The sequence below is a fragment of the Coturnix japonica genome, chromosome 28, assembly GCF_054131305.1.
Source record: "Coturnix japonica strain WE chromosome 28, WE-NBRP24, whole genome shotgun sequence".
In the NCBI taxonomy this organism is placed as follows: domain Eukaryota; kingdom Metazoa; phylum Chordata; class Aves; order Galliformes; family Phasianidae; genus Coturnix; species Coturnix japonica.
In genome coordinates, this window is record NC_140690.1 from 2601837 (window position 1) to 2628191 (window position 26355).

The following is a 26355-nucleotide window of genomic DNA, read 5'->3' on the forward strand; positions in this document are numbered from 1 at the left end:
GGGCAGGAGCTGCTGTGGGGCCTATGTGGGTCAGATCTGTGGGACAGGAGCTTCTGTGGGGCTCATGTGGTTGAGATCTATGGGGCAGGCATTGCTGTGGATCTGATATGCGTCAGATATATGGGGCAGGAGCTGCTATGGGGCAGATGTGGGTCAGATCTATGGGGCAGGGGCTGCAGTGGGGATGATGAAGGTCAGATCTATGGGGCAGGAGCTGCTGTGGGGTAGATCTCTGGGGCAGGAGCTGTTGTGAGGCTGATGATGGTCTGATCTATAAGGCAGGAGCTGCTGTGGGGCGCAAGTGGGTCAGATGTATGGGGCAGGAGCTGCTGTGTGGCTGATGCGGGTCAGATCTATGGGGCAGGAGATGCTGTGGGGCACATGTGGTTCAGATGTATGGGGCAGGAGCTGCTGTGCGTCTGATGTGGGTCAGATCTATGTGGAGAATGTTTATGAAGAATGGCTTCATGAGAAAGGACATGAAGAGATTCCACTAGTTAAATTGTAAAAGAATGAACATGATTAAAGACAACGACGGTCTATCCTAGGGCCGATCACGGGCTAAGCAGCTATGGAGAAATCAGGATGTGAAAAGACAGGGTATGTAGCTAAAGACGAAATATGTATCTAGAGGCAAGGACGGCCTGAGGGAAAAGCAAGATGTGTAGCAAGGTGTAGACAGAGCTGCAAAGAAAAAGTATCCATAAGACTAACCACAAAGCTCAGATGAAGTAATGTGTAACCCACCAATCCTGAGCTTTACTTTTGCAATATGCATGAACTTATTACTGATTGTATAAATGAGATGCTGTAACACCTAATAAACGAGACTTGTTGACCATGATAGCATGAGACTTGTCTCCCGCGGTTACTTCCAACAAAGCTGTGTTACAGAAAGGCAGAATTTCTATACGTCCTTATCAAACTAGTTTTTTCTTCTTTTAGTTTGACTCCTGACTTTAACTTTGAAATCAGACAAAGACCTTACAGTAGCAGACATATCTGATGAAGAATTCACCATTTGTTTACTGTTACAGCATGAAATGATTTGTAAAATGAGTACAGAGCAGGTAAAGAACATCTACCATGTGAAATCAAGGATCATCCATTCCTGCCCTAAACACACAGTTATTCACCGAAAAAATTCTCCCTCTACATATCCAAAAGCTGATTTTAACAGAAATCAGAGCATAGACAGAAACACACAATCAAAATTAAAATGTTTCTTTGTGAGTCATTATGAAGTTAATAAAACATTTAATAAACACAGTGAGTCCGAGCTTCAGAGATGCTTTGTGTTTTTATTTATTTATCTAGCCGGAAGAATGTACACACACATTTCCTTGGACTGTGGTATTGAGAGATACACTTAAAGCAATCAAGCTGAAGTATAACAGAAGTATATCTAAAGCACCTTTCTTGAAGGACGGCAGGATCACTGAGGATAAGATAATACAGAGCCATAAATGAGAAGGATCAGAAGGACCAACCAAGCTGTATAGCATTTCAGAGTGTAGCTGGTTCTTAGAAGAACGAATGACTCTATGGTTCTATGATTCTGTGACTTAAGGTTGGAAAAGACCACTGAAGGTCATCTAGTTCAACCATCAACCCACTCCCAGCATGCCCACTATGTCCCTCAGAGCCACATCTACACGTTTCTTGGACGTCTGCAGGGATGGTGATTCCACCATCACCCTGGGCAAACCTAATGACTATTTTTGAGAAGTTGTTTCTCCGAACATCCAGTAGAACCTCTCCTGGCACAACTCTAAGCCACTCCCTCTTGTCCTGTCACTAGTTACACACAAAAAGAGGTTGAACCTCACCTCACCACAACCCCCCTTCAGGAAGTTGTAGAGAGCAATGAGGTCTCCCCCCAAGCCTCCTCTTCGCCGGACTAAATACCCCCAGCTTCCTCAGCTGCTCCTCACAAGACTTATGCTCCAGACCCCACACCAGCCTCATTACCATTCTATGAACATGTGCCAGGGTCTTTCTTGTAGTGAGGGGGCCCAAAAATGAACACAGTGCTCAAGTCACAGCTTCACCAGTGCCAAGTACTGAGAGATTATCACCTCCCTGGTCCTGCTGGCAACACTATTTCTGATACAAGCCAGGCCTTCTAGGCTACCAGGCACACTGCTGGCTCACATTCATCTGGCTGTCAACGAACACCACCAGAATCTAGATTCTAGCCACAAGCCTGCAAAATGGAGTGGCATGATATTGTGATCAAAGTGCAGTAGCTGGCACTTGACTTTGTTGAAGCTTATACAATTGCCTTCAGCCCATTGATCCAGCCAATTCAGATCCCTCTGTAAGGCCTTCCTACTCTCAGGCAAATCAACACTTCCTTCCAGTGAGGAGTCATCTGCAAACTCACTGAGGATACACTCAATCCCCCCATCCAGATCATCAATAAAGATATTAAACAGGACCTACCCCTATACTGACGCCTGGGGAAAAAAAAAAAAAAAAGTCAATTAATGAAGCTGGGAAACAGCACAACATTAGGCACCTCTTTGTATTCTAAGTGAGACAAGAAAGAATATTTTCCACTTTAAATTCACAGTATGTAATTAGCAACAGGATAATAGTTATCTATAAATACCTACAAAATCCTTTTACTGAAGGCTTGTTTTGTTCTGGAGACAAACCATCTGTGCATTCCACTCAGAATCTGTATTTACAAATGCTCTGACTTATGTCATTGATATCAGATCAAAAGAACCACAAGCTAAAAACTGCTAACAAAGATAAGAACCAGCTTAAGTCGATCTGCATATACTAAAAGTTTAACTCTCACTGGGTTAGTAGAAAAAAACTACAGTACTGGAATGTAGAGGATTTTACAGACACTTTACACCTGTGTTTTTAACTGTGTATCTGAAGCCCAGGCTGCCCAGCAAAGCCACCAGGTGGCACGAACACATAGTACCAGAGGTGCTTTCTCTCACCATCCCTCAGCAAAGGCACTGCCCCAAAACAAATTGTGCGATCAACCCACCAAATGACAGAAGCACAAAATCATTTATCTGAAATGAATCTGAAAATATCTGGCAAACCAATACCCTTCATAAAAAGAGGAAGAGATGATTAACAAAAAAAATACATTCTATTTCCTCACAATTATTGGGTTCAACTTCAGGCATCTTTTTATTCACTCAACATATCCTTTAAAAATCAGGTCACAGTAGCAGCCCCTGTTTTGTTACACAAGATGAAGAGCAGTCATGCCCTGCCCGGCATTAGAGTTCTCATCACCTGTTAACTCATCTGCGAGCTCATATGCAGCAATAATGTATAGATCAATCAGGAAATTAAAAAACAAATAAAAAACCAGCAGGATGCCATAAATTTTGCACTGATTCAGCAACAGGAGATAGTATTTACCAATTTGTGGCATTCGACTCTCTAAGACAAGATCAAACCATTTCAGAAACAATAAATGTCAAAAACCCTCTCAAATCTGTATCAAAGAGCATCAAGACCTCCAAAACATTGTACCCTAGAGCTTAAACTCTCAGGAAAGAAGATGACACATACATACAAGAAAATACTTTAAGGCTGTCAGAGAGAAGGCACCTACTACATTAAAGCATTGCAACTCGATCCTTGCAACACTGCAGTACTTGCAGTCTTTACAGTTAGCTGAATTCCATTTCTAGACCATCAGAAGAGCAGTAGAACAGGTGCCATTTGTAAACAGCGAGCTCTTCAGGAGTACAAGATGGATATTAACACTACCCAGCAAATGCATGCCTTGGGCAACAAATACATGAGCTCTACTTCACAGTGTCAATTGATGTGATATCTAAAGTATTCATAAATAATATCCACATATACTATTGGTTCCATTTAAATCTAATCAGAACTTGGTACAGTGTATATTAACAGTAATTGCAAAAACGGCTTTCAAGTTAAATTTTTCAATACATGGTCCTTCTACAAGGAATATAATGATTGCACCCAAAAAATTCAAATAGCATATCCATGCAACACTTAGATTGCTCAGAGGGATTAATAACTCTTTTGACAAATGAAATGGATGCGACAAAAGACAGAAATTACTAATCACAAAAGAACTTGACGTGCGTGAAAACAGAGGACACTCAAAGTCCATGACGGGTCAGATCTATGGGTCAGGAGGTGCTGTGAAGTTGATGTGGGTAAGATCTATGGGGCAGGAGCTGCTGTTGCTCAGATCTATGGGGCAAGAGATGCAGTGCGGCTCATGTGGATCCGATCTATGGAGCAGCAGCTGCTGTGTATCTGATGTGGTCCAGGTCTATGGGGCAGGAGCTGATGTGGGGCAGATGTGGGTCTGATCTATGGGGCAGTAGCTGCTGTGGGTCAGATCTATGGGGCAGGAGCTACTGTGGATATGATGTGGGTCATAACTATGTGGTAGGAGATTATGTGAGACAATGTGGGTCAGATCTATGGGCAGGAGCTGCTGTGGGGCACATGTGAGTCAGATCTCTGGGGCAGGAGTTGCTGTGGGGAAGATGTGGGTCTGATCAATGGGGAAGGATCTGCTGTGGGGATGATGTGGGTCAGATCTATGGGGCAGGAGCTGCTGTGGGTCAGATGTGGGTCAGAACTATGGGGCACGAGATGCTGTGGAGATGATGTGGGTCAGATCTATGGGGCAGGAGCTGCTGTGGGGCAGATGTGGGTCAGATCTATGGGGCAGGAGCTGCTGTGGGGCTGATGTAGGTCAGATCTATGGGGCAGGAGCTGCTGTGGGGCAGATGTGGGTCAGATATTTGGGGCAGGAGATGCTGTGGTTCAAATCTATGGGGCAGGAGATGCTGAGGAGATGATGTGGGTCAGATATTTGGGGCAGGAGATGCTGTGGTTCAGATCTATGGGGCAGGAGCTGCTGTGGGGCTGATGTGGGTAAGATCTATGGGGCAGGAGCTGCTGTGGGGCAGATGTGATTCAGATCTATGTGGCAGGAGCTGCTGTGGGGCTGATGTGGGTCAGATATATGGGGCAGTAGCTGATGTGGGGCAGATGTGGGTCTGAACAATGGGGCAGGAGCTACTGTGGAGATTATGTGGGTAAGATCTATGGGGCAGATGCTGCTGTCAGGCAAATATGAGTCAGATCTATGGGACAGGAGCTGCTGTGGGGCAGATCTATGGGGCAGGAGCTGCTGTGTGGCTGATGTGGGTCAGATCTATGGGGCAGGTGCTGCTGTGTGTCAGATCTATGGGGAAGGAGTTGCTGTGGGACAGATCTATGGGACAGGAGAGTCTCTGGGGCTGATGTGGGTCACATCTATGGGGCAGGAGCTGCTGTGGGGTAGATGTGGGTCAGATCTATGGGCCAGGAGCCGCTTTGGGGCTTATGGGGGTTAGATCATTTCGGTAGGAGCTGCTGAGGGTCAGATATATGGGGCAGGAGATGCAGTGGGGCAGTAGTGGGTCAGATCTATGGGGCAGGAGATGTTGTGGGTCAGATCTATGGGGCAGAAGCTGCTCTGGGGCTGATTTGGGTCAGTTTTTTGGGAAAGGTGCTGCTTTGGGGCTGATGTGGGTCAGATCTATGGGTCAGGTGTGCTGTTGGTCTCATTGGTGTAAGATCTATGGGGCAGGAGCTGCTGTGGGACTGATGTGGGTCAGATCTATTTGTCAGGAGCTTCTCTGTGGCACATGTGGGTCAGATCTATGGGGAGGGAGCAGCTGTGGGACTGATGGGGTTTAGATCAATTGAGCAGGAGCTGCTGCCAGTCAGAACTATGGGGCAGGAGCTGCTGTGAGGCAGAGGTGGGTCAGATCTATGGGGCACGAGCTGCTGTGGGTCAGATCTATGGGGCAGGAGCTGCTGTGGGACACATGTGGTTCAGATTTATGGGTAGGTGTAGCTGTGGGGCTCATGTGGGTCAGATCTATAGGGCAGGAGCTGCTGTGTGGCTGATATGGTTCAGATCAATGGGGCAGGAGCTGGTGTGGGGCTGATGTGGGTCAGATCTATGGGGCAGGAGCTGGTGTGGGGCTGATTTGGGTCAGATCTATGGGGCAGGAGCTGCTGTGGGGCAGATCTATGGGACAGGCTCTGCTCTGGGGCACATCTGGGTAAGATCTATTGGGCAGGAGCTGCTGTGGGGTAGATGTGGGTCAGATCTATGGGGCAGGAGCTGCTGTGGGGCAGATGTAGGTCAGATCTATGGGGCAGGAGCTCTTGTGGGACTGATGAGGGTCAGACCTCTAAGGCTGGAGCTGATCTGGGTCAGATCTGTGTGTCAGGAGCTGATGTGGGTCAGATCTATGGGGCAGAAGCTGTTGTGTTGCAGATGAGGGTCAGATCTATGTGGCAGGAGCTGCTGTGGGGCTGATGTGGGTCAGATCTGTAGGGCAGGAGCTGCTGTGGGGTAGACGTGGGTAAGATCTATGGGGCAGGAGCTGCTGTCGGGCTGATGTGGGTGAGATCTATGGGGCAGGAGCTGCTGTGGGGCAGATGTGGGTCTGATCTATGGGGCAGGAGCTGCTGTGTGTCAGATATATGGGGCAGGAGAAGCTGTGGGTCAGATCTATGGGGCAGGAGAAGCTGTGGGGCACATGTGGTTCATATCTATTGGGAAGGAGCTGCTGTGGGGCAGATGTGGGTCATATCAATGGGGTAGCTGTTGCTGTGGGTTAGATCTATGGGGCAGAAGCTCCTTTCGGGCATATGTGAGTCAGATGTATAGCAATACCTGGCCCATAGATGTGACCCTCATCAGCCTCACAGCAGCTCCTGCCCCATAGATCTGACCAACATCAGCCCCACAGCAGCTCCTGCCCCATAGATCTGAACCACATCTGACCAACAGCAGCTCCTGCCCCATAGATCTGACTCACATATGCCCGACAGCAGCTTCTGCCCCATAGATCTAACCCATAGCATCTCCTTCCCCATTGATATGACCCTCATCAGACCCACAGCTGCTCCAGCCCAATAGATATGACCCACATATACCCCTCAGCAGGTTATGCCCCATAGATCTGACCCACATGTGCCCCACAGCAACTCCTGCCCCATAGATCTGACCCACAGCAGCTCCTGCCCCATAGATCAGACCCACATCTGCCCCACAGCAACTCCTGCCCCATAGATCTGACCCACAAGAGCCCCAAAGAAGCTCCTGCCCCATAGATCTGACTCACGCCTGCCCCACAGCTGATTTGCCTCTTACATCTGACCCACATCAGCCCCAGAGAAGCTACTGCCCCATAGATCTGACCCCCCACAGCCTTACAGCTGATCCTGACCCAAAGATCTAACCCACAGCATCTCCTGCCCCATTGATATGACCCTCATCAGACACACAGCATCTCCTGCCCCATATATATGACCAACATCTGCCCCATAGCAGATCCTGCCCCATAGATCTGAACCACATCATCCCCAGAGCACCTTCTGCCCAATAGATCTGACCCCAATCAGCCCTACAGCAGCTCCTGCCCCATAGATCTGAACCACATCTGCCCAACTGCAGCTCCTGCCCTATAGATCAGACCCACATCTGCTTCACAGCAGCTCCTGCCCTACAGATCTGACCCACATGTGCCCCACAGCAGCTCCTGCCTCAATAGATCATACCCCAATTAGCCCCACAGCAGAACCTGTCCCATAGACCTGACCCACATGTGCCCCACAGCTGCTCCTGCTCCATAGATCTGACCCTCATCAGCCCCACAGCAGCTCCTGCCCAATAGATCAGTCCCACCTCTACCCCACAGCAGATCCTTCCCAATAGATCTGACCTACATCTGCCTCACAGCAGCTCCTGCCCTATAGATCTTACCGCAATCAGCCCCACAGCATTTCCTGCCCCATAGATCTGACCCACATCTACCCCACAGCAACTCTGGCCCCATAGATCTGACCCACATGTGCCCCACAGCTGCTCCTGCTCCATAGATCTGACACACATATACCCCAGATCTGGTCCTGCACAATAGATCTGACCCCAGTCAGCCCTACAGCAGCTCCTACCCCATATATCTTACCCACAGCAGCTCCACAGCAACTCCTGCCCCATAGATCTGATCCACATGTGCCCCACAGCAGCTCATGCCCCATAGATCTGACCCACATCTGCCCCACAGCTGCTCATGCCCCATAGATCAGACCCACATCTGCCCCACAGAAGCTCCTGCCCCATAGATCTGACTCACATGTGCACCAGAGCAGCTCCTGCCCCAAAGATCTGATCCACATGTGCCCCACTGCATCTCCTGCCCCATACATCTGACCCACAACAGATCCTGTCCCATAGATCAGACCGACATCTGCCCCACAGCAGATCCTGCCCAATTGATCTATCCCCCATCAGCCCCACAGCAGCTCCAGCACCATAGATCTGACCCCCCTCAGCCCCACAGCAGCTCCTGCCCCATAGATCTGATCCACATCTACCCACCTTTGAAGTACTTTGGTCCTTCTCTGCCAGTCGATCGCTGCAGCATCTGATTGTCTCCTGCTCAACACTCTGTCCTACATCCCTCCTACACAGGCCAGAAACCAAGGCACAGAAAGTATAAGGGATCCCCAAGGGTCTGAGGCATCTTCCCTGCTGGAACAGCAATGGAGGACACAAGACCACAAGAAGCCAGATTCAGGCAGAGAAGCTTGAGGGTGCAGCCATCTGCATTAAGGTTGCTATGGTTTGGCGTTGCAAATACTACTCTGCCTGACTGGGGCAGGGCAGGCTTACGCAAGTGTTTAAGCAGACGTCTTTCTGGTCCTGTAGGAAGCAGCAGGTCTGAATTAAAAGGAGCAATGAGGCAAGGAGTGCCCTGAGCTTGTTTCCTAAATAGAAGGCAGTGTGGGACAATTTGAGGAACAGGAATTCAACTACTGTAATGCAGAGCACTATTTTTGTCGCCTTCCAGCAGTCACCGATTAATGGAAGATTCTTGTCCTTCCCAGACTCCACTGTTGGTAACTCACATCTACAGCCTCTCTGGGCAGCCTGTGCCATTGCCTCACCACCCTCTGTCTGAAAAAGTTTCCCCCTAGTATCTAACCTAACATGTAGCCTAATTCTCCTCTCTTTATTCACAGGAGATGTGCTCTAGACCTCTAATTATCATTCTGACCTTCCTCTGGAGCTAATCCAGAAGCTCTGCACTTTTCTTGTGCTGTGGGCTCCAGATCTGGACACAGTACTGCAGATGGGGACTCATGAAGGCAGAGTGAAGGGGAGCAAGAGCCTACTTCTCCATGCTGCCACTTCTCTGTGGATACAGTTGGTCTTCCAGACTGCAAGCACACACTGCTGGTTCATGTCCATCTTTTTGTCCACCAGAACCTCCAAATCGTTCTCCACATTTCTTCCATGAGGAACAGCTCCATGATCTTCCCAGGCACAGAGGTAAGGCTCACTGGCCTGTAGTTTCCCATGTGATTTCCTTCCTGCCTTTCTAAAAACTGGGAGTGATGTTTCCCTTTTCCAGACCCCAGGGACTTCTCCTGCCTTCTTCTGACAGCCATGACTTTTCAAATACGGTGGAGAATGGCTGGGTGAGCGTATCAACCAGCTCCCTCATGACTCTGGGAAGCACGTCATCCTGCCCCATGGACTTGGACATATCCAGTCTTATGAGGAGGTCTTGGACTTGCTCATCTCTTACAGTAGGAAGGATTTTGCTCCCCTGGTGTCCACCTAAATGTTCAGAGACATGAGTGTCATTCACTTTCTAGGCTCTTCTTGTGGCTCCTTAAAGTCCAAGAAGTCTCATTTTCAGCTCTCCTTACGCTTTTACCACACAAAGTAACCTGTTCCAGTTGCTTTCTCTTGTGGAAGGACAAAGGAGATTGACAGTGCACCATAAGTCAGAATATAAACTGCTGCTATGCAGAAAATATTTCTGATTTCTTCAGTATTTGTCTGGAAGACAAAGCTCATAGAAAAATCTTCTAAAGTGTGAAGAACGAGCCCCTTTCAGGACTGAAAATGACTTCTGCTTTAGATGAATAACATGAATGTCTTACAGGCAAAAAATACTAATCTGGAAAATATGAAATAGGAGTCAGAAAAGTTCCTGATGAGCTGCACATGAAGAGTATGGCAGAGTTTCCTTAGGGTAACCATCTTCTTTATTACCCTACAGGAATGGGTAACAAGGGCAGGAGTATGGTTCATCATTCCCTTCTTAGTTTGATGGCAGCTCCCTCTTTGTGCTGGGAAGGTAAATAATGATGGGAGAGACCCCTGGGTTTTGGTGGGGCATGAAATATCTGTGGTCACAGCAGGTATGTGTCAGCTGTCACAAGGCAGACATACACAGGTAATGCAGGGTAAATTAAACGAGAGCCTGTACAATGAATATGATTAAAAACTGTGTAATAACAGCTCAACAAGAAAACCACTTGAAAGAAAGCAGGGGATCTGGCAGTGTGAATATATGCTAATTATAGAATGGATATTTGGCTGACGTCAGTAAGAATGTGCAATGTGTAATTTTTATGTGTCAGATAAGTACAATAGGCTGTTTTCTATGTTTAAGAAACCCTGACACTTGGGTCTCCAGGCTGTCTCCCCAAGTTATTCCCTAGTGTGCTTCACAACACTAAGAATGTGGAACTGGATCATTCTCTTAGCCCTCTTGCGTTGCTAAGTGTGAGATCCTCTGTTCAGAATTGGATTAGCTATCAATGAGTGATGCACAGATGCTATGGCAGACCCACAGTCCTTCCACTTCTGCCCTCCTACTGCTGACCTGTGAGCGCAGATGTACTGTTCTATAAGATGCTTTAGAGAGCTCAGGCTTAGCCAGTTGCTGCACCCACAGAAAGGCAGAGGGAAGGGCTGAAAGTCTGTGGTGACAAAGCTGGGCTGCTGAGGGGCTGATTTTCAGTTCTGTCACAGAAATCCCGGGGCCATTTGCAGTCCTTCAGGCAACTGCCCATTTGTAATAGGCTGACAAACTTGTCTTGTGCGTCACATCTGTTCAGGCTGCAGAATTCTTGGAGCAGGGTTCATTTCCTATGGAGAAAACCTCACTCTGTTTGGGTCTCTCCCTTTCTACAAAGAAAGGAAAATGACAGCAATCAAAATGATAAACACAAACATAGGACATTGCTTAGTTAGGATGTGTTTAACAGTCAACAGCAGTGTAACACTTATTCCTCAGGCAAAGAAAATAAGAAAACGAGCCATCTGGGCTTGTCTCTTCCCAGTTTTGAATGAGGCAACAGCATTAATCTTTTATTCCCTCCATTTTGGGCCTGGTAAACTTGGAGTTCTGAGAGATGTGGTTTTTGGTGAATAGATGTGGCCTTCAGTATTCTCCTTTTACTCCAAAGTCTGAATCTCTGCATTCCCCCATATCACATTAATGCTTTCTTTCCCCTCCCCACTCCCAATAAATAAATAAATAAATAAAAACAAAAATTAATAATAATAAAAAAGCAAGCTCTCAGCTTATGAAGAAATAGCTGACAACAACCTTCTGGACAAAGCGTTTTTATGGAGTACAGTTCATATTTATAGGGAAAAAAGATCCAGAACTTTGTGCTCTGTAGTCTCCCAGTACCACATCCCACACATGCTAACACACCCTTAGGACAAAGATTACAACTGGAAATAATGATGTGGCAGTTATCCTCCACCCTGATAAAACTTCATCCATTGATGAAAAAGGTGTGTTCCACAACCTAGTGCTCATGCCATGTGGTTCGTATCAGTGGGAGAAAGTAAGGGGGAAAGCTAGAAGGTACTGTTCACATTAAGGAAATACAAGAGAAGATTTTTTTGTTTTCCTGCACAGAGGTTGCCTTGCTTAAGCTTTATTCTGCTATGGAGGAAATGCATACACTTTTCTTCCTCATTTTCCCTTGCTAACAGAGGGAAAAGTCTGACAAGAAGAGTTATTGTCACCTTCCTCATCCTTACTACTTGCTGACACTGGAGAAGAAAATCCTCTGGGGACTACATGGCTTTGTTTCTTGGCTGTCTACTGTGCAGTTGTCCCTTCTCTTCACTTTCTCATTTCCTTAAGGTAACATCAAGCTGATGTGTGCAGCCCACCAATAAAAGTCTGTGGAAGTAAGCCTTTCTCAGGAGGTGCTGTGCTACTGTCCTCACTCATTTGCAAAGTTCCCTCTCCATTCTTTAGCATAATCTCCAGGTGGGAATGGCAGGAGGCAGTTACAGAAGGAACTGCCAGACCCCAAAGCAGAGCTGGTGCAGGAGGGTACCACACAGCCATGACTTCAGGTTGGGAACTCAGAAGACCATCATACTTGAGCAAGGAAGAGTCCCTTTAAATAATGAGATGTGCAGAAACACCAATGAGTAGAGAAATAAAAAATCTAGCCTTTTCAGTTTATCATATTGGCTTATAAGTTGTGAGAAATCTATGCTAGTTCTTTGAGAGGGACAGATTTTGTTTCTCTACTTTTCAGCTTACATTTGCACCACTGAGTTACTGATGGAAAAGGAATGTTACCTATAACAAAGATAAGCTTTATCTACTGATTGCTTTAAATAAACCCTCATTCCTTTCAGCTTTCACAGCTTGTAGTCTGTTAATCCCGTCAATCATTGACTTTAAATGTAGGAAATATGTAGTAAATGATTCTCAGCGTGTGTCAGAGAATCCAGCCACGAGCCTAAGAACAAGTAGGGGCCCTAGCCTTAAAAGAAACTGGGGGTGGGGAGTCAAACCACATTTGGGCCACCACCACAATAAATAAAATCCAGGCAAAATATGGGTGAACCATGGGCTGACAGCTCAGCCTCAAAGGGTTAAAGTAAAGGGGTCAGCCAGGTTGGATGGCCCTGTTCTAACCTGACCTGCTGGGTAGCAGCGCTCCCATGGCAGGGGTTGGGTGGGCCCTGAGGTCCCTTCCAACCCAACTATTCTGTGGTTCTATGATCCTTGAGAGCCCCTTCCAAATCGGGATATTCCGTGATTCAATCTCGTGTGCTGAGCGCTCCCTCTGCTGGCACACACACATAGCTGGATTTTTCCCTACTCAGGCTGGGAAAAAAACGTGCCAGTGGAGCTGATGAAATGAAAGAGGTCATCGAAACAGAGCCCGTGGGGACTTGAAGGCTGAGCTTACCTTTTCTTCTTGGTACAGTTAGCGATCAGCGTCGTTCATTACCTTCAGCACCATGCAGATAGCGCCTGTATTTTACACAGGCCTTAGAGCTGGTTTTCTTATTAACTGGAACGGCCAGTAAAAGAATCTGAAGTTTTTCTTCAGTTTCTGATAACAGGGCAACAAGTTTGTTTAGTCACTTCTTTTTTACAAAAGCTGTGACCTGAGGAACGGATTTATAAGCAGAGCATTTCTACACTCATGTAAAAATCCTGTGGAATGCAAATGTCCAGAAGAATTTTAGCACCCACTGTGGGGTTTGTCCTTCCAGTGCAGAGCAGACTGGCACATTGTTCAGCCTTGTCTGTTTAGAGCATAAAGTCCAAGAATGGCACCACATGAAAATTTGTAATGCAAGGATCAAGTACCCCTCATAGTCAGCACCATCAGCTCCCACAATATCCCACAGCACAGCACTGAGGACCTGAGTGGAAGGTGGTGGGATACCTGTCTATGTTCCCATGATGCTGCCTCTAGGACACATGCTCATCCCTGGATAAGCAGTATAGCATAAACACATCATCAGAAAACAAAGATTCCATCTTTCTGTTTTTCCTTGTCTATTGCTACAGAATTTCTTGTTCCATTGGGCTCGAATCCATAATGGCTTATATATGGATATGACAGTCCTGTCCTCTCTCCCCTCTAAACATGTGTACAACCACACAAGCAGCCAGACACAGCCCTGACACAGTTGCCATTCACAATCACTATCCCCCAGGGCAGCACAGTAAGCTTTCATCCCACAGGATGAACTACTGCTTTAATGGAGAGGGGAAAACACAGGGGGCAGCCAGAGACAGCTTTGTTCTGCTCTGGATGCATCTCCAGCAAAATCACGTTCAGTTAGGTGGCATACATCTCACAGTAACAGAGGGCAGTTTGCTATCTGCAGAAAAGGTGAAAACCAAAAGAAGTATTATCCACAAAACATAAAGAAATACTGTTATATGTCTTCTCTTTGAGTCATTATACACAGTCATTACAGAAAAAATGTTCTCCTTGCTGGGCATTGCAGCAGGATTTAGTTACGTCTTCTCTTAGAGATCCACATCTTATTCATGCTTACACCATGTCAAGTCAAAATGAGGACGGGCATTTTGTAGATGCGTGGTATGAGAGGCCAATATTCTGTTAGTAATGCTTTCCTCCCAAGGTTTGAAGGCAGCACCTTTTCCAGCCTCATTTCAAATACTGCATCACATTTAAATCCCAGCTTTCCTAACACAGATGCAATGTTAGGAAGCCATGTGAGGAAAGACAGGGATGGCTTTAAGTCTCTAAATAAGAAGAAAGAGAATCATCATCAAGGAGGCTGACTGACTGAAAAAGAATGTGCTTTTCCAGGCCATTTCTGAAGGTACAGCTGAGGGGTAACCCATGACAGTTACTTTACTTGTTGAATAACATTTTTATGTATGTGTTTTATGTTTTGCTTTTTGTCACTTTGCCTCATGTTTAATTGCTCTGTTCCAAAGTTTTGCTGAAGGGAACTGAGGAATGATTTGAATGGCAGTAAATGTGGATATCACAGATCCAAAACATGGCCAGAACTCAACATTGTAAAAGCTGCGATTTGACCCTCGCTCAACAAATACTTTGTACATTTAAACAGGCAAAAAAAGAACCAGCTTTCAACTGAGATGAAACCACAGATCAGAGATGAACATTTCATTAAATACTGGACAAAGCAGTAGAAACTCTTGCTCTCTTCTTGTTTGCAGATCATGAGAGTTCAGAAAAGCCCATGGAATTATATCTGATTTATAATCTGATTTATAAGCAGCACTGCATTGAGACAAGATGGGGATGAAAGGACAGAGCACAGCTCTGGTGAAAAGGGCTGGGCATCACCTTGGGGTGATCATTGTGACTCCATGTTGGGAGTGGCCGAAGCCCCCATCACAAACACGTGCCATCACAATGACACCCCATCAGAACCCCCAGGGTGTTCAGAAGGATTTCACTTGCCGAGTGGCACAGCGAAAACCGCTTTGTTGCAGAAATGTCTGCAAGGACAAACTTCAATTGGACTGAGCAAAGACGCTCCCACCCTGCAAGAGGTGGTCAAGGATCGGCTCGTGATGCTGCTCACTCCCATGTCCGTCTTTAGCAATTGAAAATCTCCTGTACCTTGCTGTCTTTCAAGCGCAAGGTGATAACAACTGACTCTTCTCCTTTGCCTTTTGCAGCCTCTCGTCAACTGGAACCCAGACTTCGGAGGAGAGAGCTCTCGGCTCCTCGAGCAGCGCAGGCCGAGATCTGCCCGGAGAAGGAGAGCCGAGACGGGCCCCTGCTGCTGCTCCTGCTGCTGCTGCTGCTCCTGCTCCCGCAGGGGCTGCCTGCAGGCAGCGGGTCCGGCAGCCGGCACCCAGGCGGCTGCAGCCAGGGGACCCCGGCCTCCCAAGCGCCAAAGGAGAAACCGCAGCCGACGCCGAGCTCGAGCCTCTCACAGCCGGCCAATGCGTGCTGCAGCAGCTTGGGGAATGAACCAGCCTCTGGACCCGTCCCTGCTGCCACCAAACAGCGGCTGGAGCCCTGGAGACAGTTCTACTTCCTTGTCGTTCACCGCTTCATCTTACATGGGAGACAGCTTGCCACGCAACCCAGCACTGCAGGAACTTCCCTGGCGCCCAAGAGAGCAAGAGCAGCGTGCTCCTGAGGCCGGCCTGCTTTTCCACTCCTTATCGCTCACGGTGAACATACAGCATGAAGTCACGGTGATGCCAGAGGAGTGGGAGCCTTGGGAGGACCCGCAGCGCCCACCTTTCACCAGCTCTGTCTGGGTAGAGGAAGGCTGCTGGCTGCGCACCGATGAAGATGACAGTGATGAAGATGACGAGTGAGCGCCCTGCAGTGGGGTCATGTCGGCGCCCGCATAGTGGCCCGAGGTGGTAGTGGATAGACCGATAGTTATAAGGACAGGTTGTTTCAATAATAAATCGTTTCAGTTGTCACTTCAGTTTGGTCATTCAGTCCTTTCCTTGAGGGCGAGATCTCAGATGCGATTTTAATTTTGTCAGTGAAAACGTGCAAGGCTTTGGCTTGGTTGAACGAGGTGTACTCCCGCAGGGAACTCATCCCGATACTTCCATCACCCGCCCCTCATCCCGCCCCGCTCGGCCCTGGCTCCGCCCGGCTCCCCGGGCCGCGGCTGCGCGGAGGGCGGTGTGAGCGGGGAGCGCGTCCCGTGCCGAGCCGACAGCCGCCCCATGGCCGTGCCGCCATGCTGCCCAACACTGGGTAAGGCGACCTGGGCTTTCCTCCTTCCTTCGGCGGGGCCGTGAGCTCCGAGCCACAGGAGCTGCCGGGGCAGAGCTGGGGCCGGGGCCGGGGCCGGGGCCGGGCGGAGGGACAGACGCGTGCTCCGCAGCCCCTTGAGGGCGATGGGACGCGGGGTGGAGGCCGCGGCCGGGCACGGTGGCCCCGGAGCGGCTGGGTCGGACCCGGAGTCCCGCTCGGTGCTGTTTGCTCACGGGCCGAGCTGTGTGCACGTCCGGAGGGCAAAGTGCGGCTGTGGGTGTGCTGTGGAATCTGAATTGAGTGACTGCTGCGGCGTTATTTCTGCGCTGCTAATGAACGGGGACATACGTTGACCTTATTCGTTCCTGTGTGTTGCAAGCAGTAGTCATGAGATCCTGTACGAGTGCAGAAAGCGCCCACGGTGCAGCCTGTGGGCTGCCCTGGTTGCGGCCGTGCCTGCTGCAAAAGGAGCCCACCTGCATGATTCTAACTCCCTGAACCTGTCCAGTTAACATTTCTCTTACCCCTTAGGCTGTTCAACCATCCAGACTATTATGTATTTACTTGGATACAAAAGTATTTTGAGAGATGGTAATGAAAGCCTTGCTAATGTGAATGGTGTCAGCTGTTATCACTTTGGCCTCAAATCCTTTCATTCTATCACAGAAGTCAATCAGGTTCACCAGGCTTGATTTTACCTACTGAGATTGATGATGCATTGGAACATGCTGCCCAGGGAAGTGGTGAAGTCACCATCCCTGGTGATGTTCAGGAAGGGTTTAGATGTGGCACTGAAGGACATGGTTTAGTGGCCATAGTGGGGATGGGTTGAAGGTTGGACTACATTGTCTTTTCCAACCTTCCAAGTTCTAAGATTACCTCTCATCTATGGCTAGTTTCTCATGTCCTGGTAAACCATGTTCCTAAGCAAGGCACTACCAGTGTCTGCTCTCACTGAATCACCCATGCCACTCAGCAACGCCTTTCCCTTGTTCATTCTCTTCCTACCCACATTATAGCAGATAAACAAGTTGCCACTGGCTTCCCTTGCAAGTCTCAGCTGCAGGTGAACTTTGGTTCTCTTCACACTGTGCTGATATGCTCATGCAATATTCCCAGTTCCTTTTTATCTCACTGGTGCTTCCACTCTGTGTGACACCTTTGTACACAGGGGCTCAGTCACAAGTCGTTTGCACAGCTGTGTCAGCCTGCTGGTTGGTTGGACAGACTTGTGGGGATTTATTGGGTTAAATGCAGTTACTTGCAAACTGAGTTTTACTGTGAAAGCCTTAAGGAAAATCATGGTCATTTTTGAAAATCTGATTTTTGGCTCTTGTCTTTGGCACCCTGCATTGGGATTGTGATCCTGGACTTTGCCTTTACAGCGTGTTGAGCTACTGGTCCTCTGTGTTCAGAGGGCCAAAAGAATTAAATTACAGAGAGCTGCACTGAGTATCAAAACGTTAGATTTGGTTGGTTTTGTTGTTTTTAGAAGTCACTCCTTTTCTGCTTTTGGAGAATGCAGCAGTTCTGTTGTGGGCAGCCTTGGATTATTGTACAAAAAGTCTTCAGTGGTGGTGAAAGGCTTATATTTCCAAGAAGGTTCTGCAGGTAAGAGTTAAGAGTTTTTCATAGGATTTCTTAATACTACACCATGTTTTCTATTCCCAATAGAGATAGGAAGGCAAAATCTTTTTTTCTCTATGCTTCCACATTTGATTTGGTAGCGATAAAGCTCATTGCTGTCTTTTTAAATAGAAATTATCTTTGAGGAGTGAAGGAGGCCCCAATTGCGTCTTTGGGCTAGAACATATGTTGCTCATCTTAAACCTGTGGATTATCTTTTAAACTTCAACACTTGGAACATGGTTAAACTCCTCTTGCAGGTCCATGTTCCTTCTCTGCAACACCCCCTTCTCAGAGTATACAAAAAGGATTTACAACGTGCTTTTTTCCTTTTTTTTTTCCCTCCCCAATTCAATACTCATGTAAAAGGGTCAGTTTGTATCTGAAGGGGGTGGTAGGAGCTGGGAGAGTTTCTGTACTCTAGGAAGATGATGCTTTGACCCCAGAAAGTTGATTTTTCCGTGACTTACATCCTTCAAAAGTAAAATTCTATGTGTAGACTAAATATGTATCCTACTAAAACTGGGATTTTTGTGTGCTTTTTGTAGCCTACACAATTTGTAAATATGGCATGTCCATGTGTGTCTTGGGAATGGCAGAAGAATTTAAAGGAGAAGTTGCTGTCAATGCTTTATGGCCTAAAACAGGTGATTATTTTGAATTGTTGTGTTTTGTCCTATACAGGTGGTCTTATTTAGGACTGATTCAGAACACCGAGCACTTCTGTGTATTTTTTTGTGATCAAAGATGTTGTGTGGGTATTGGCTTTCTTTCCTAGTTCTCACTGTTGCCTTCCTGTTTTCACTTAAACTTGCCTTCAGCCTGAGCACATTCTGCTTTTTCTCCTGTCTTGTCACTGCTCCTTTCAACATGACTCGAACTTTGGTTTGCACACCATCCCTGAGTAGTATTGGACATTTATGTCAATATTTAGAATCCCCAGCTAGTTAGATTGCCAGGAAGTAGATGAAGCTGACAAGATATGTACCTCTGTAGATGTAAAAAAAAAAAAAGTTTTGGCTGAGTGGGAAATCAATTGCTTTTTCACACAACCATCCAACACTTCTTGCAAGTCACAGCACACTGAAGGGCCGCATAGCAGAAAAATAACTTGGTGTGCCCATCTTATACTAGCTCCAGTTTATTGTCCATGGGTCAGTGAGGACCAGGGCTGCTGTTGAAGGTTTGGTAGCTGCTGAACAAAGAGACCAGTGTCTTGAAAGCATTAGAAGCAGCAAGTGAGCTTTCAAAATTTGTATGTATCGGTGTTTCCTTGATGAAAACTGTTCATGTTCTGAAGTATAAAAGTTTGTAATGTTCAGTCTAGGAAGAAAAATGTTGTTTTGAAAGGTTTATCTGCCAAAACAAAAGTTAACTACTTTAGAGAGTGAGAGAGGTGACTTCTGTAGTATCTACATTACAATTACAAAGTTTTTAATTTAAAGAACATCATATATATGTGATCAGCTTCAATGCTGGAGATTAACACTGTGCTAGTATGGTTCTATTGGTTCATCCAGCTCCTTGAAACAAGAAAATATGCTGATAGTGAGATGTTATGAGCTCTCGATTTAACTAAAAGTGAAAGAGGTAGCCTGCCAAAAGGATGTAAGAGTGTGAATGAGTAGTAGAGGTACTGCAGGGTCAAAGTGGAAGATGCTGAATGTATGAATTAATGGAAAACCAGCAGCACTTTGTATGAAATAGATGGAAGGATGTGCAGATTGCAGGACAGTAGATGGTTTTTCATATCAGTCTTTGCCCATAGTTTTGCTATATTTAGAACAATAATAATTGGCTGTAATGTGAAAGTAGAGGAGCATAAGCCAGGAAAAGTTTGAGTTTGTGCTATTGGGTTTCTCATCTTTAACTTAGAGTCACTTTGTTATCTCACAAGTTATTGTGGGGCTAAAATTGAGATTTTCAGTATGGTAATGGCTGCAGAAAATGTTAATTGCTGATGCACATTCACTTTGAGAAAGATAGTTGTCCTGTTAGTTTTTCATGTCCTGAATAAAGCCAGAGGAAGTCTTTGTGTGGAAAGTATTGATAGAAGCATTGAATAATATGAATATTACAAGGAGTTCTTCCCTTTATTCCTCTTTTGGTTCCTTTAATACTTTTCAAGTAAGGGAATCTTTACACTTTGAGGATTGTTTGCTGGTTGACCATTCTTCGCTGGTTGATGGTATTTCACAGTTTAGTCTTCTCATGATTTACTTTCATGTGAGAGGAGAATAAAGTTTATGCATTTGCCAAAGAGATGAGTATGTGATGTCATTAGTGTTAAACTTGTAATTTCCTGTCCTCTGAATTTTCCAGCCATACATACAGCTGCTATGGATATGCTGGGAGGATCCGGAATAGAGAAGCAGTGCAGAAAAACTGACATAATTGCAGATGCTGCATATTGCATTTTAACAAAGCCGAAAACTTTCACTGGAAACTTCATTATTGATGAAGTTCTACTGAGAGAAGAAGGCGTTAAGGATTTTGATGTCTATGCAATTGCACCAGGCAAAAGAGATCTTTAAAATGAGAAGCTTGCGAAGGAAGGAAGGCCATATGGGGAATATGGATATATTCCTTTGACTCAGTCAAAAGATGCTTTGCCTCACGTTTGAGAATGTGGATTCTGGGAAAGCACATAATAGTCCACTGAGGCTCTAATAATCAATGCCTATATAAATATATATATATATATATATATATATATTTTAAACCCATTAGCAAAAAGAAAATAGACCTGCACCACAAGTGCATGTATTACTATTTACCAAATAGTGAGATAGTGTTTCTTCATCTTCAGATGTTTCTGACTGAATTTGTAAGAGGCTTCTGGGTCTGATTTTAAATGTACCAGAACCTAAACATGTCACCTCGTCTTCTTTCAACCTGTAGTTCATTTACTGGTAAATTGAGGTGCTGTTGCCTTCAGAATGGATTCCTGTTTGTGCTGTTCACCCTTACTTGGGCTTACTGTTATTGTTCAACTCCCCTTTAGGTCACCCCCTGATGCCTGACTTCTTCTTGGATGCTGAAACTGACATGACAGCCACATAATCAGAAGGCCGTGGAAGGGCAACCTCTGCATGTACATGTCGATTATTTGTGATGATAATGAATGCCTCCTCTATTTCAAGTTACTTTTGGACTACATTCAAGCTATGTGGCAAAATCTCTTGTATTTGGGCTGTTTGGTTTATGGAAGTGACTTTAGTGTCTGCAACTTTCACAGTTCATAATCAGCACCTTGTTTTGAACAACCTTTTTGCTTTTTACCACCAGAGTTAAGTGGTATGAAGATTATGAGTAAATATTGCTGTAAAAAAATCACAAGCAATCAGCATATTTTGCAGGAGTGTTACATCTTTCTTGCAGTGTGAGAACTTGAGAAGCTTCTATTCCTACATGAAGTTCTCACAGTCGTACATGATGTGAATGTCTACAAGATGAAATAGAGAAGTTGTTTTTTTACAAAAGCATCAGGTTCACTTTTTCAGAATAGTGATGTTTCTATTGGAGGGCAAATAGGAATACTGGATATGTTTTATAGGAGTGCCAAAACAAATATAGGAAAGAAAGAGGCTAAGTTTGAAAAGAGCCCAGTTCCCTTGAAAATACTATTTGTGAGTGCGCACTTAGACTTTTCTGCCAGGAACTGATACTGCCAACTGCCCAGATCTCCAACACAGTAGCAATTCACTGAGTAGAATAATTATTTCCTGATACACTGACCTTCTGCATGGCTTTTAGGGGCTGCTAAGCATTACATGCCTTATAAATTGCAAATGCTCTTTCTTAATGTTAAATGAGCACATTCACTGCAATGTAGAAAGTTGCTGATTAAAGTAGTGAATTGATTCACACCTTAGAAGCTTTTGCAGAAGAACTGCTGAAAACATATATATTCTTAGAAAGATAAGTGAGATAGAGCATTCCAGCATTTTACAGAGAATCCATCTGTTTCTTTTAGGTGCTTCACAGGCATCAGGTGGAGCCAAGCTTAATAAAGAATCAGCTTCAGCGGGGCCTGTTGCAGAAACATTCAGAGTTATTCAGGGAGAACTCAATAAAGAAATAGTGAAATCCACGCAGGGCGTCTTTCAGTTTGAATTGTCAGGTAAGACCATCACTTGTAAAATTCTCAAATGCTCACTTTTCTAGCAAGAGTCAGTCTGTATTTTCACATGTAAATACTTGTCTTTTATAACTGGCCTAGGAACAGGGACATCTTTGGGTGTGCTCTATAAGATGCTGCCTTTCAGAGCCAACTTCAGCACACGTGGGATTTACCCTGCTGCTGTTGTCACAGGGAGATGCTTTCTGCATCAGCAGCATGTGCTGCTCTTTTGGGGACTGTGGTGTGTTTTCCTGGTGTTTCATTTCTGCTGTGTCACCCTGCTGGCCGTGCTGCACAGGGTCAGCATGGTAGTTCTGTTCCAAACCCCTGCTGCCTCCAGCTCCACCAGCAGCCACTGCCTTGTCCCCTGACACTGTGGCACTGTGGGGCATCTGCTGGGGCTGACCTTGTCTGCACAGAGAGCGCGGGGCAGCTTCTGGCACAGCACCTCCAGCACGTCTAGCACGAAGATGGGAGAGAAAAGCAGGCGGGGGTAGCAAAGGGCAGGGCACATCAGTCCTTGTGGTGCTGCCACAGGTTCTCCCTGTTCCACTCAGGTGATGAAGGAGGCACTTGGTACCTTGACCTGAAAACCAGCAGTGGGAGTGCTGGGTTTGGGAAGCCTCCTGCAGCAGCTGATGTTGTGATGAGCATGTCGAGTGGCGACTTTGTGAAGATGTTCACTGGTGAGTAACAAACGGGTTTGGCAGAACTGAGGCAGCTACTGGTGGCAGGAAACATCTTGCTGATGGATGAGCTGACAGGCTCACCTCTCTTTGTGGTCTTGGAATTGGATGAGCTGTAGCTGGAAGTGCATGGCCTTTAAATTCCCTTCCAACATAAGTCACTCTGTGAGTCCATGATTTTATAATAAAAATATCTACTGCTTTGTTCAGTAGCTATTGAACTTCTCAGAGCGTAGCTTCAGAAAGTATCCAGTCAATCTGTTGAACCTCTTTTCTGATGCTTTTACAGTAGAACTTGGTAGCAAAGTAACTACTATATGATATCGCAATCTCCAGTTCCTTTCCTTTTCCTGATGATTCTGTGTCTTCTTTTTAGGTAAACTAAAGCCAACCATGGCCTTCATGTCAGGAAAATTAAGGATTAAAGGTAACATGGCACTAGCATTGAAGCTAGAGAAGATGCTGACACAGTTTAATGCTAAACTGTGAGGGAGAAGCTGTACCAGCAGAACATCCAGCCTTTCTTTTATAATAGCAATGCTACATTTTAAAACGATAATCTACTTTTTTCTCTTTTTTTGTGTGTATAACAACTGTGGATAAAATGCTGATCTGTTAGAGAAGATCTAATTTAGTTTTATTAAGACTGAAAGGTGTTTGTGATTAAACAATTCCTTCTTGAGAATACTTCTATTATGTAACTGGTGTTTTCCTTTCTTACACTCCTTTGGAGCAATGCAACACACCTGAAGTGGGTTTTCTTTTACATATTTGCTTGCATGCGTGCATGTCCCATAAGAAGTCTGGGAGGAGCAAATATCACCTTGCAGATCTTCACACAAACACACCCCCAGCCCAGACTGCCACAAACAAGGTAATCCCTCCCACAGCACCTGCGTGCAGCACCAGAAGGTTTAAACTACAACATGTTTACAGGCACATCACCTTCCCTCTTTAGCATGGAAAGAATGGAAACTCATGAGAAAAAGCACAAATGCTCTCTAAGGGGACAAGAGCACAGATCCTCCTCCTGGTTCAAGAGCACGTGCAAAGCCAGAGGTAGCAACCTCACAGTGTTGCCAACAGAACTGCTCAAAATGTAGGGCATTTTACTCCTAAGTATGTAGAGAATATTTCAAGACTTAGAATTTATTTTCTAACTCGTGCAATGGTCAAATAGTTTATAGTCTTCAAAGCCTGTGCTCAAACAAAATTATTTGTGCTGTAAAGGTTCCATCCCTGTTGAATTCTGGTAATAATACAGAGAATGTTGAATTCACTTATGCACTCTGCAGTCCCAGCGCCATGAAAAACATGAACGAACTTTCCTTTTGAGGTGACAGCTTGCCTGTGGCTGTGTGGTTGTTCCCACACTTGGCTACATTATGCAATACTGTATGTGTAATGCTGGTTGCAGCAGTGCAATCAGGAAGTATGCCTTAGGATTGCCAGGGCTGTTACATCTGGAAGGAGATGTAAGCAGATGTGGCTTGTTCTCATCTAGATAACATGAAGAGTATTGAGGGGATAGTGCAAGAAAAAGAATCTTTCAAAAGCAGTCAAACAAGTGCTTTGCTGCATGACCTGAAAGGGTGATGGTACCAGATTGTCTTGGTGTGAGCACATGGTAAGATTTTTGTGTTAATAACTAAAGACCGTTAGATACGCTGCTGTTCTCTGAGCTGAATAAACATCAGCTGGCGGTACCTCATGTATGAGCAGAGGATGGGTGAGAAGGTGGTGTGTTTAGAAACTGGGGGTGGCTGGGATCTAGAAGATGCAGAGTGAGCTGACAAAAGGTAAAGGTTGAAAACAAAATGGGAAAAGAGTTCTGCCAGTTCCTCAGCCGGTGACCCTCCTGAGAACTGAGAGTGGGGAAAAATTAATCAGATGAAATTCCAGCTCCCTCCCTTGAAGACTGACAAAGATTTTAGAGGCACATGTTCATGTTGGACTACACCTCTGTTGCAGAACGGCGGGAGAAAAGCAGACGACCACACCTGTCATTGACATATGATCAGCTATTCTCGTTTATTCCTTGGCTGCGTGTACCTTTATAATACGGATAATTAGCTCATACATATTGCAAAAGTGGAGCTCATCATTGGTTCCCAATTACATACCATCCCCGAGTATCTTTGCAGCTTGTTGTTATCATCCTGAAAGTTACTCCCTTGCCGAGTTCACAAAACCATGGTTAGTTTCTCACCATCCCAGGGCATCCTGTTGATCTCACTGTCCTTGCAGGTGGCATGGCTGCTTGATTAACTGCACCGTGTTTACAACCCTTCTCAGCTAGCTGTAAAAAACACTCTCTACATTTCCCCCGTTTTCTTTTAGGATAAAAAAGGGTTTGATTTAACGACCGATTAATCATATTTAACAAGCAGTTCAGTTCATTTGTTCAGTCAGTTCTCATGTAGTTTTATCCTGCTTCATAGCTGCTGTTCTGTGAACTTCTCATCTGGATCCATGACTGACGCTCTGTAGAATTCTTCTTACAATACTGCCTATAGAATAGCAACACTACTTAAATTAATAACATAACTATTATAACTCAATCAAGGCCTCGATTGACAATACTCTAAAAATGAAAAAGGGACAAGTCAAATACAACATAACAACATTACTATTAAATCCACTAAAAAGAACAAACATGTTTGTACTGCAACCTAAGTTTCTGCAACCTGAACATAAATCCGTGAGGGTCCCATTGTGTTAATCTGTAACTGATCAGGAAAAGTCTTCAATTTTCATATACTCTAATATATTGATTTTAATGACCACTAAAATTTGTGCAATAAATGCTTTTAGGATGCTCATAACCATGCTCTACCAACTGAGTTATCCGGGCTAATAATTGATTAATGATCGCACAATTTAATGGAATAGCATGTCAAATAGAACCAATTTTAGAGGACAAATATACTAGAGTATCACTAGGGGCATTAATACTTATTGACCCTTGAGAAACAGCAAGCCATGTTGGTGGTGGATGTGACAGGTAGTGCCAGCAGGGCGTCCCCTGCTTCAAGGTGCACCTTTCCTCTCTCACCCATCACAGATTCTCTCCTGCATTCAGGGTCTGAAGGATTTCTTCCAGTTGTACACCATATCCGCATGGCCAGTGCGTGATATAGAGCCCAAGTGGAACACCTGCTTGGAAAACAGAATAAACTATCAAATTTAGTTCTATTAGCGTGCACTTTTGTCTAAAATGATGCATGGTTATATTTTCAGATCCCAATTAATTGGATGTAAAAGAGGTATCCGTTCTATGATACAGGGTCATCTCTTTGCCTGGGATTCCTTTCCAGGTTTTGTCTTTGCAAATTAAGAAAAGCTAACTAATAGGCTAATAACATCATAACCAAACAGTACTAAAACATTAAAAGAGCTATTCCTGTAGATTCTAGCACTGATTAGATCAAATCCTGTTTAATACACATCTGATCTATTACTAAAATAGAAGAAGCACACAACATCCTAGCTAATGCTTTAAACTCTAAATCTTGAGACTGCATTGGTAAAACAGAAAATCACAGAATCACAGAATTATCAAGGTTGGAA

At 45.4% G+C, this 26355-nt stretch overlaps 1 protein-coding gene and 1 pseudogene across 2 annotated transcripts; both read left to right on the top strand.

The window, feature by feature from the left end:
* The first annotated feature begins 16259 nt into the window (after window positions 1-16259).
* LOC146756044 (hydroxysteroid dehydrogenase-like protein 2) lies at window positions 16260-20617 on the top strand. The gene is made up of 4 exons (XM_085524990.1): window positions 16260-16350; window positions 17843-17961; window positions 18525-18623; window positions 20299-20617. The coding sequence occupies exons 1-4, from the start codon at window positions 16334-16336 to the stop codon at window positions 20508-20510; spliced, it is 447 nt and encodes a 148-aa protein (XP_085381116.1). The 5' UTR covers window positions 16260-16333; the 3' UTR covers window positions 20511-20617.
* Window positions 20618-21936: 1319 nt separating this feature from the next.
* On the top strand, window positions 21937-23472 carry LOC146756045 (hydroxysteroid dehydrogenase-like protein 2 pseudogene; annotated as a pseudogene). The gene is made up of 3 exons (XR_014937675.1): window positions 21937-22099; window positions 22657-22785; window positions 23162-23472. The product of XR_014937675.1 is annotated as a hydroxysteroid dehydrogenase-like protein 2 pseudogene (transcript).
* The last annotated feature ends 2883 nt before the right edge of the window (window positions 23473-26355 follow it).

Excerpts from the sequence above, each read along its gene's own strand:
- LOC146756044 (XM_085524990.1), top strand. Across the intron at positions 17,962-18,524 it reads TTTCCAAGAAGGTTCTGCAG|CCTACACAATTTGTAAATAT; the intron begins GTAAGAGTTAAG and ends TGCTTTTTGTAG. Across the intron at positions 18,624-20,298 it reads TGCTTTATGGCCTAAAACAG|CCATACATACAGCTGCTATG; the intron begins GTGATTATTTTG and ends TGAATTTTCCAG.